The 12,030-nt window shown below is 36.0% G+C and overlaps 1 protein-coding gene across 1 annotated transcript in view; it reads right to left on the bottom strand.

Annotated features, from left to right (window-relative positions):
• The window catches only part of mtus2b (microtubule associated tumor suppressor candidate 2b), a gene marked incomplete at both ends in the record, with an annotated part of 29,117 nt that overhangs the window by 15,069 nt on the left and 2,018 nt on the right, over positions 1–12,030 (bottom strand). The window contains 4 exons of the mRNA XM_079388181.1: positions 778–876; positions 2,103–2,249; positions 10,291–10,494; positions 11,781–11,991. Of these exons, the coding sequence (XP_079244307.1) occupies positions 778–876; positions 2,103–2,249; positions 10,291–10,494; positions 11,781–11,991 (661 nt within the window). The remainder of the gene's footprint in view (positions 1–777; positions 877–2,102; positions 2,250–10,290; positions 10,495–11,780; positions 11,992–12,030) is intronic.

The following is a 12,030-nucleotide window of genomic DNA, read 5'->3' as shown; positions in this document are numbered from 1 at the left end:
TTTTACGGATGATAAGTAAAAGTACGTTTCTAGTCAAGTTCATTAAAGAATCCTGAAGAAAATGTATCATAGTTTCCAGAAAAATATTAAATAGCAAAAACTGATTTCAACATTGCTAATAATTCTTGAGCACCAAATCTGCATCTTAGAATGATTTCTAAAGGATCATGTGATACTGAAGTATTTGCTCACTAAAATGCAGCTTTGCATCCCAGGAATAAAAAATTTAAAGTATACCAAAATAGAAAATAGTTTTTCTTCTAAATTGTAAAAAATATTTCACAATATTACTGTTTTACTGTGTTTTTGATCAAATACATTAATCCTTGGTGACCATAAGAAATGTCTTATGTTTTTTTAAAACATTTAAAAAAATCTTAATGAACACAAACCTTTGAACAGTAAAAGTGGATCATCCAATAAGTCTTTAGAAGAAAAATATGCATATAAATATGCATATATCTCATTATATATATAGGTATTTCAATTTATTGTGTATTTCAACTGAATTATTGAGAAAACAAAAAATGAGCAACATATCAGATAATAATTAAATGATTATTCTTATTTTAGGTCCTACTGTATATAGGGTGTCAATTTAGCTTCCATTAGTTGAGAAGTATTAGCGAGGGAATCACTCGCCTGTTTCCTAATGGAAGTCTTTAGTCTTCACAGTGTTGCTATGACAACCACTAGTAGCCGGTTAATGAGGGATGGAAAATGACAATGGGAGGAGCGGCAGCAGCAGAGCAGAATAAAAAGACATCACACACTCACCAGGGGACTGAGGCTTTGGAGAGACCACTGCAAACCTCTTCGGGGACGACACAATGGGTCGGGTGATTTCTCCATCCCTTTGAAACTCCTTTCTAGAGGCTGAATGAGAAACAAATATTTATATGTCTCACTGTTGTAAATGAGAACTAGTTACAGTATGTACACATCACACATTTATGGAAAAATACAGAGTACCATCAAATCAAATGGTAATTCTAATCCAAAAACTCACAGGGAAATTTTACAAAAAAACAGCTTTATATAAAGATGAAGTAAATGCCTAAAGTGTCCCCTAGCTGGAGCCCTTGGCCCACTAATGTTCTCTTTCTTACACTGGGACTGCAGTGTCAAGTCAGCATGAACAGCTATGATGATATGATATCATATGATAAAAAGCTTTTCAAGAATATATATTTTTATTTTTTATTTAATTGTTTTCTAAATCAACACTGAAGAGCAAAAAAGAATGACGAAAAATATCACAATTTCACTGTATCACAGTTTCCACAAAAAATATTAAGACATGACTGTCTTCAGAAATGTTTCTTGAGCAGCAAATTTGCATATTAGAATAATGTTTTTTTGAAAGATCATGTGACATTGAAGACTGCTTGTGGCTGCTTGAAAATTCAGCTGTGCCATCACAGAAATAAATTACATTTTAAAATATATCCAAATAGAAAAGAGTTATTTTAAATTATAATAGTATTTCACAGTGTTATTGTTTTTACTGCTTTTTGATTTTAACAAATGAAATTCATCTTAACATTCAGATTAATTATGATGCTCATTGTTTTTATTGTTTTCTAAGATTTTTCTCTATTAGAGGGAATAAAAAATGAATTGATTGTGTCCATAATTACTAGGTTTTGCTTAATCTTCTAGAATAGTCGACAGAGTGAGAATATTATTATATTATTATTCTAATGATGTCTTCAGTTATCAACAGGCTACTTTAGTGACTGTTTAACACATACAGACAATAAAAATATATACATGTGTTTATCTAGTGCAATTAAATATTCTGATATCCCACAATAAACAGATATCTGTAATACGTACAGACAATATTTTCTGTATTTCTGCAAAAATACAGTTGATGTACTGTGCATAATGTGCATTTTTGCACATTACAGTGGTGAAAATGTGTAATTTTCATATTCAATATTTCATATTCAACATTCATATTCATTGGTATGAATGCTGTTGTCATGGTGACAGCAGCATGCTCTGTCACTGATACACCGCTGCACGCAGGGTCATGTGACTTCACCGAGACACAACACTGGTCACATAATAAACGAGCTGGCGGTGGCATCACTTACCCACGGGTGAGGCACGAGGGGGTGGGTGCAGAGATCGGCGGGCTGGGGGCGGGGGGCTGCTGCGGTTCTGACTCCTGCCACCGCTGCTCTCAGCAGGAGGGAGAGGAGAACGCGAGAGGAGAGTTTCATCACTGCTGCTGTGTGGACCTGTGGAGAGCCAAATAAGAAGGCTTTGAAGAAAACAATCCTTTCTCTGCTGTCCTATATACGATTATACTTTTGTTATACACAATTAAATACAATTTATTATACATTTAAACTTATTATACAATTAAACATTTCCATGGTAGCAGTATTTGTATTGTTTTCTCCCTTTAATGAATCGATTATATTCAGATTATTTTCATTCGTAACTCACTTTGGATAAAACAATCTCTTAAATAAAAATTTTAAATATGTATGTATGTACATACACTATATTGCCAAAAGTATTGGGCCACCCCTATTGCCTCTGTGTATAAGGCACGGTTCAAAAAGACATGATTGATTCAGTCAGTGTGGAAGAACTTGACTGGTCTGCAGAAAGACAAGTCCTGATCCCAGCTGAACACCTCTGGTGTGACTTTATATGCAGACCTTGAGCCGAAAACTCATCACCAAACACCAATGACTTGTTACATATGAGTAAAATCATTTTAGACATTTCTAAAAATGTTGCAAAAGAGATGGAAATACAGTTTTTAAATACATGAATTATGTTTCCATTTTTCTTGCCACAGTTTTGTTAGTGCCTTTTTCTGTTCTAAAGAAGGGGGAGTCCCAATACTTTTGTCCTTATAGTGTCTATACAAGTCATTGGTGTTTGGTGATGAGTTTTTGGCTCAAGGTCTGCATTTAAAGTCACACCAGAGGTGTTCAGCTGGGATCAGGACTTGTCTTTCTGCAGACCAGTCAAGTTCTTCCACACTGACTGAATCAATCATGTCTTTTTGAACCTTGCCTTATACACAAGAGGCACTGACATGTTAGAATAGAAAAGTATCCTGTCCAAACGGTTGCTCAGAATATCATTATATGCTTAAACATTAAGATTTGTACTCATGGAAATTACTAAAGTAGTCAAACCTGTTCATTAGAAGGGGGTGTCCCAATACCATTGTCAATATAGTGCATGTGTCTTTTAGCCATACAATGAAGTCATATAAATTTGGAACAACATGAAGTTGAGTAAAACATGACAGAATTGTATTATTTCTTTTCTTTTTTTTGAAGTTCCTGAGCTGAATTATGTGCTGCAAACTAATGGTGGTGTACAGAGTTATATGCAATGTTCTGCTGACACTGCAGATGTGTTGTCTCCATCTTCCCATATAATCTGTTCGTCTCAGATTTATAATGGATTTCTAGCCAGGTTTCCTGATTCAATAATGGTCTTGAAAATGCTGACGCATCCTCCTTCAAGCTCACACATCCTACTACAGCCCAAAAAAGTAATCGCAAGGTGAGATAAATGTGACTGAAATCACGATTAATGGGACACTGACTGAGATAAATAAGTCAAGTGTAAAGTTGTCAAGGATTAAAAGGTTTTTCAGGGTTGTTGTTGTGTGTGTGCTGCAGGTTATGACCAAAGCCGAATAACTCTTTCGGAAAAGGCACAGAAATTGGCTTCAAAGCAAATAATGAATTCCACCAAAAAACGGAAAAATATTTGGCTCCTTATGTTTGCTGGCTAACAGTTGAGCTGGGGACAGAGCGATATTATACATTAATCTCTAAAATTAGTACGCAATAATGAGTGTATGAAGTTAGAGTATGTGAATGTAAACTTTATGAATGAAATGAGCACAGCATGATTGCACATCAAACAGTCCTGTGTCGTCCCTTAAGCAATAAGTTTATTGAATCATCTGCTATTTGATATGTCTACTTAAATATTTGAAACCTTGTACCATTCATAATATAATTACCCTTAAACACAAAGTTTATGGCGCATGTGATGCACTGGCCAAAGACTTAAAGTCTTTTAAGGATTCTGTAGTAAATAAGTAAATAAATGCATGAGCAATGCAATCTGAGTAACTTGTAATAAATATATGAGTAAAAACACCACATGATGTTAAAATGCAGAGGAATTTTTTTTTTCCAAATGTTGTCAGACGAATGACTGTGTCCATCTCAGCAGGAGGTGGACTGATACACTACAGCAGGACATGTGCATTATTTATAAAGCAGCATTAGATATTTTACTGTCTTATATGAAGGAACAGTGTGTTTCTTTCTATACAGTCTTATTAATATATTAAAATAAGTGTAATCTAAATGTAAACAATAAAACCTAAAGATGTAATATGAAATAATATTACACGTTTTCCCCTCCTCAATTAAACTATTCTTGAAACTTCTGTAAACACAAAAATTGTTAATTAATTTAATATACCAATACTGTTTATGCAATACTGTTAATGAAAAAGTACAAAACAAGCAGCTTTGTCATAATTACAGCTTAGGGGAAAAGGGGCAATTTGCCACTGATTTTAATAAAACTTGACCATCTATTCAGTAAAAACTTAATCTGTACTACACTAGCAAAAAAAATAAAAATAAATAATAATAATAATAATATATATATATATATGCATTTCCTTTTGACAAAAAAAATAGCACTAAAAAACCAATGCACTTTTGATTTTTGCACCACCCACTCTCTGTGAGCAGGAATAGGGTGCAGGTAAGATAACATGTTCATTTACATATACTTCCGACAACAATACAAATCTGGTTGAAAATCAGCAGACTTTTCCTTAAACTGCAAATATAACTTTTTTTTTTCACGCACATGGAAATTAAAACTTATTATAAAACAAGTTATAAAAAAATTCTACAGTGAGCTAAACATGACATGGAACAACATTTCAGAATATATTTTAAAATAAAATAAAAATAATTACAATATTAATAAAAGCTTTTAATAGTCACTGACAATGTGGCTGATTTCAGTCCAGTCAGTCAAATGGCCCACGACTAAGTCAGATGGCCCTCTTTAAAAATGTATGTGACATTAATAAATCACAGACAACACTTACATGGGTGCAGGTCTTGCTTTTCAATATCCCTTTTTAAAACGAAAGTGAAAAGTGGTACAAAATACCCCAGTAATGAAAACATTTGTGCTGCCAATTCGTCCGTTAGTAGAGGAAACACATCCAGGATCCAGACTTGAGATGACAATAAACGTCATCTGCTTTCATAAAGTCAAACTGATTTTAAAACGCCACAGAGTTACCAAAAAGCTCCAAACCAACAACGAGTCTTAAAGATTAATTATACTTCATTATGAGAAGACTTAAGGACTAAACTTGAACTCAAAACCCTTACAAAATAGTGGAAGCCCCAACTCCTCTTTAACTCCTCCACTTTCCCAGAGAGGAAATAAGAGTGAAAGTGGTGACTCAGGCCTAGTTTTGGACACTGTAACTTGGGTAGGGTCGACAGCTGCCCTTTATGTTTTATCTACCAAGCATGGCATCGAACAAAAATGCCACATGCAAGCACAAGTCTCTGGATTTAAATAACAAGCCAGAAGTCTTTGGGTTTTTAAGAGGGGACATACGCAAAGGCGCCACTGTTTACCCCTCAGCTGTCTGAGCTGAGAGACAAATGTGTCCCCACTATAGCATCAGACATGTCAGGACGTCTGCTGATGTCATAATGGGATGCTAAACAAGGGTGTGGTTTATTAACACACTGTACTTACAGTACAAGAAAAGTCAACTATAAACCTGAGAGAGAGAGAGAGAATCACAGTCTCTGTATTGTGAGAACACATACATTACACTCAGCAGTTTAGTGACCCTGTTTGCTAGACTCAGCATTTATCTGCAGTCTTGTGGGAATGACTGCAGTGAAATAGTCTATAAATGAATAACAGGACACTCAAGCCTTGAATGTAAGGACAAGCCCTTCGAAATGTCATGCCTCGAATTCTTGTCTAAATAGAAATATTATGGAGGCTTATAATTCCTGGACAAACTTACTGTTCAGAGTCAATTGTGTGCCTCATATTTTCGATCAAATGCTTACAATTATAAGTTGGAATGTCCAATTCATGAAAGGTTTGTGCTAACTGGACCATGCTATCCAGCCAAACTTTGAAATGCATTTCCACGGGGGAAGTCGTGGCCTAATGGTTAGAGAGTCGGACTCGTAACCGAAAGGTTGCGAGTTCGAGCCCCCGGCCGGCAGGAATTGTAGGTGGGGGGAGGGAACGTCCAGCGCTCTCTCCACCCTCAATACCACGACTGAGGTGCCCTTGAGCAAGGCACCGAACCCCCAATTGCTCCCCGGGCGCCGCAGCATGGCTGCCCACTGCTCCGGGTGTGTGTTCACGGTGTGTGTGTGTGTGGATTTGTTCACTACTCACTGCTGTGTGTGTGCACTTGGATGGGTTAAAGGCAGAGCACCAATTTCGAGTATGGGTCACCATACTTGACAATACGTCACGACTTTACTTTACTTTAAGTTTGTCATTTTCAGTTGGTATCTACCCTAATTTGTATGTAAAGTAAGCTACTTCCTGTGAATATGTGAGATTTCAAACTTATTAGCTGCTATAGGCACATAACTGCACTGTAAACTCCAATGTTGTCATTAATAAAGAAATCAAGTTATCATAAATCAGCATTACTTAAAATGACAAGTTTTGGTGCCAAAACTCATTTGGGAGCAAAAATCTTTCGAATTAAGATTTCAAGTGTAATGAACTCAAAATTTCAATTGATTTCAATTATGCTCTGTGTCTCTGTTTAATATGATTGGTCGTGGATGAAATTCTGCCTTGACAAACGCGCCGATTGGTCGAAATAACACAAGGCGGTAAATTTTTGGTCGTTGAAGCAGCGGCCCAGAGGCACTGCCAGAGAGAGCCGTCAAAGACAAAAATCAAACGTTAAATTGGTAAATAGAGATTAAAATGCATATATACACTTTTCTTAATTACCTTACAAGTTTTATTGTAATGTTATTTGAGGTATAATTGCAAATTTCCCGTTTTTCTCCGGCAGCAGAAGAGAGCCCTTGTCATGAAGACTCATAGAAGTATCAGGGGCAGACTTACCCATTAGGCAAAGGTAGGCGACTGCCTCGGGCCCCCTAAAATGCTTTATACGAGATGTGCATTAAGCGCGGACATGCGAACGGTTGCTGTTTACGGTGTTTATTACCACAGCAACCATCTGCGTGTCCAAGTTGAATGCTTGTACAGCAAATGAAAATATCTGAAGCTGACTGCCGCACGAGCGCGAGGTCTCTCTTTCCCAGTGCGCACACTCCTCTCTCTCTGCGTCTGCGCTTTCAGTTAAAACAGATATGTTGCTTCTCTAATTTTACATGCAAGTATAGCCGATATCACAGCACAGCTATTGTCTTTATCTTATATGTAGCCTATTTGATTTGATCAGAGGATGGCATGATTATAAATGAGGATTTCTGTGCAGATTAACACAATTTGCTGTTAATTTACTCACTTCGCTTCATAAGACCTCAATGTATCATCAGGAGCCACAATATTAAATTAGTATTTCCTGTGTTTTTTTGACTCTCATAGTGCTGGTAGCCGTTGACTTTATATGAATCACCAAAGACCACAGTTTCAGCAAAAACTTCTTTAACAGCAAATTTTCATTCTTGGGTGAAATATCACTTTATTTTGCACCTTTTGAAATGTGAGTTTGTATGCATGTGAATTCATTTTAATTTGTTGATGTTTATTTATCTTCTCTAGATGTCCGATGATAGCAGCATGATCCTTAATGTGTTTAATGTATTCTACTTTCCATGGGGAACAAAGGCCTGCAGCCTAAAATACAGTCTTTGGCAAACATTAAAGTAAAAAAAAAAAACTTTCATTCTTTTTTTTTTTTTTTTTTTTGCACACTTTGAATTGCTACTACCATTCACAAATAATGTGCAAATTTCTATGCTCCATACAGATTCACATTTTGTTGACTTACAAGTTTCTTTTAAATACATTAATGTAGGTGACAAACATGTTTGTCGTTGTTCAATGTGCTTTTAATTGTTCTGATACTCCATGTATTGTAACTGTATTTTTTTTTTTATTAAATGTTATTATGTCAGTATACATTATCGAAATTCATCTATGCAGTGTAACCCAAATAAAGTTGTTGATGTAAAGAAAAAAATGTTTTAATGATTTATAAATAAAAATTAAAGCCAATTAAACACAATATATAAACTGGTAAGTTTGAGTTTACTCTGTTTGCCTTTTAAGTTATCTGTACTTAATAAAGTAAGTTAATTCAATGAGAAGGTCACATTAGGTGAACTCAATTAACCTGAGTTGTCAATTTCCTATTACTCAATTAAACTGAGAGAATCACTTTCCTCAAATCATTTGAGTAGTCTCAACTCATTAGGGTTTACAGTGTGGAAGAAGTGCAGTAAAAAGGTATCTACTTGAGCTACAAACGAGGATTTTTATGATTTTGACAATGAAATGATATGATAACAAATATCAGTTTGCAATACCAGTCAGCATGACTGGAGACACCGGAGGCTTCGCACATTCATATTACAAAACAGCATGTCTGAGGTTAAGTTAAAAATTTGTGATCTATGTTAAAATTTATATTATAATATCATTTTGTTCAAAATTCTAAAATATATTAGACTACAATATCCACACTAAGGTATAATTTTATTTTGATTGTATTTTTGTAATCAGCTACTACAAGAAGATGACAGAATAAAAGCAGCTAACCCTTGGGGTCCGAATTGGATATTCTGCAGGGAGATCTGAATCTTTGAGAATTGAATTGAACATTTCCCCATATTGAGAGCATTATTTTTATATCCCAGAAAATTGTGTTTAGCCTTTAAAAGTAATTTATTATTTTTTACCAACTGTACTGAGGTAGTCACTCAAAACCTTGTTTGCGAGGGGAAAAACAAGAAGTTTTGGAAAGTATGTAGTTCCCTGAAAAATGTGAAACTGAGTAATGACAGCTTGTGTGGCAATTAAGGAGGCAAACCAAGATGCTTTGAAGTTTGCGAGCTCATGCTCGAGGCATGAAACAACCTTCATTCAGCAAGAAAAACAAAACAAAAACTATTTCAGTATTAATGCAGATCTCTCAAAGATCATGGTCCATGTACCGTAAATATATCAAAACTTAAAAATCACTCTGGCATTTTGTGTCTTTACAAATTAAAAAAATAAATCTGACCTAATTTATTGTATACGTGTACAGAATCTGATCTAAATGAATGACTACAAAGCAATCATATGCACAGTATGCCAGATAATGTAGATAGTGTCTGGTTATAACAATCCGATCTGTTCATTTAGTCATTTAGTGAAATCAAAACAGAAAAAAGACAGGAGAATCATAACAATTTTTTTCTCTAGAAAAATCTGTAGATTAGTGCTTCCTGCCTATGAATATAATAGGTGCATAGGCACCAGACAGAGGCAGATTTCTGCAGTAATGATCTTTTTATGTTTCACAACAACACTGTTCTCTAAGCACAGCACAGCACAGGCAAACACATTTACAAAACAACACGCGCAGTCTCTATAATTCTCCAACTTCATAAAAAAACACTCAAAATCCATTGAACTCAATGCAATTCTGCAATAAGTAATATACCATGTCTTATGGCAGGTGGTCTTTACTTTAAAATGACTATTATGATGTCTGCTTTAATCATGGATGATATTTGAGATTTACTGGGATTCCGATACTAAGTAAATTCCATTTGAAAAGACTGGAATACACTGCTCTGTTTGTCTAATGTTTTGAGATACCTCGTCTTGCAGACACAGAGCAACCAGCAGGGTGTTACAGACATTGATTGTACTTTGCATCTACCAGGCAGAAGGCTTATGACAGGAAGAGTTGGATAATCCAAAAGGCCTAAACTAATCCTGACACAATACGAGTACTAGAGCATGTAGTCTGAGAATGGGCCGCTTTGCTAATTCCTACACTTTTGAGAATTTAGACTGACAAGCAAAACATTAATTCGCAACAGGACAATCATTCTTACAAGAGCTTAAAGGTATAAACAGTACAATAAACATCACAACTAGCAGAAGCCTACAAATCTGTTGAACCCAGAACTGTTAAACTCAGGTGTCCCGGTCTGTGACATCTACGTACCCCAGCAAGTGTGTTTTGCTTGTGGCTGACAATAGTTTTATGAAAGAAAGAGTTGTAACACTCACGGCTGGATCGGCAGGGGTTACTGTGTATGCTGTCATTCGACTGGCTGCTGGACACGGAAGACACGCTAGCACTGCGGACAAAGCCAAAGGTGGCCAGTCGAGCAGGAGGCAGATGGGAGAAGCCGGGAGGACGCAGTCCAGATTGACCCGGTTTGGGGAGCATAAATTTGGGGGCCACACCCAATGCTAGTCTCTTCTGATCCACTGTAAAGCAGAAGACAAATTGTAATATTCCCTCAAACAAATCTCATAAATTCATTTATAGATATGGCTTGGAATTACTTTCTACAAGCCATTAGAAAAATCAATCAATCAGTCAAACAATCATGATAATACAAAGTTTTGTCATGAAACTCTAGATAGCACTCATTCTGATATAATTACATCATTATTCACAAGGCATTGGTTTTAGTTGCACCTGCATCATCAGCCAATGAGCTTGTTGCTCAACATTCAAATACTCAACTGGTTGGGGACACTTAATTTCTAGCGATTATCGTCAATTTGATTTCGCAGATACTATTAAAAACTAAACTGAGCTAGACAATGACATCTCTGAATTCAATAATGAAATGCCTTTAACTGAAAATCTTATTTTTATACATTACTGACACTCTGTCCTCCAATTTGATACTGTTAAGTGCTTTGACACATCTATTGTTAAAAGCGCTATATAAATAAAGGTGACTTGACTTGTTTGCTGTGGCAGTTTGCAGCGTGCTTCAGAAACCCTCCACCCTCCCCAGCTCCACCTGTATAGATCTGCTATGGGGTCATTTTATGTATGCGATATATGCGAGAGTAATTTGATCTTTGTTGTATGCAAAGGAGCATTTGTCTAAAAGAGCACTTTTTTAAAATAACTCATTATGCATAGATAAATATTTAGTTTGTATACAGCTCATCAATAAAATAACCAATACAAAGTGAAAGTGTAGATATTTTCATTTCACATTTTTGACAATTTTAGTGATGCTTTTCCAAGACTAAATAATCTGAATGGCTGATTTATTAATTTCCGCATTTTCCATTTAATACAACTGATTGGCAAAAGAAGAATAAGGAAGGACTAAACTTAAGATCACATTTAAAAGAGTTATAAACAGGCTTTGGGGTCTCTGAAGAGATTTGAAAATATTACAAAGCTGTACGTATGTGACCAGGTATATCCGCAGTCTCCTTGCCATCATGGATTTTACAATTCAAAGAGAAATGGTAGAGCCTGTAAAAATCAATACAATTCTAGAACCAAAATGACTGCAGTTCATAACCTCAGCTGATGGAATGTCTGTGTGTGTGGCCATTACGCTAAGAAATGAGTCTGATTCTGGGTACTGGCTGTATAGAGCTAATCATTAAGATTCATGTCTAGCTATATTTTAAGAAATCAACTAATACAAATCAATACTGCTTAATTAAACATTGCACATTCTGAAGAAATTCAACTGACAACTGGGGACCTGACTTTGATGGTTTTAGTGCCTACTGACCTGCAGGTTCCTGGTGACTACTTGGGGCCTGAACAGCTGCAGCTGTATAACTGAGGGGTGACGCTGACCTTTGACCTGGTAATACCGTCCTGTTCTTAGTAGCAGGCTGTCTGGTGACAGCTCCAAGGCCAAGCTGAGGCCTTAAGGCTCTCGGAAAGCGGAAAACGGCAGCAGCAGCATCATGGGTATTTAGCTGAACCACTCTACCACCCTAAAACCGTAAGAAGCATCTATTGATGTCTTTGTTACC

This window comes from Barbus barbus, assembly GCF_936440315.1.
Source record: "Barbus barbus genome assembly, chromosome: 31".
NCBI lineage: Eukaryota > Metazoa > Chordata > Actinopteri > Cypriniformes > Cyprinidae > Barbus > Barbus barbus.
This window is presented reverse-complemented; position numbering and strand designations above follow the sequence as displayed.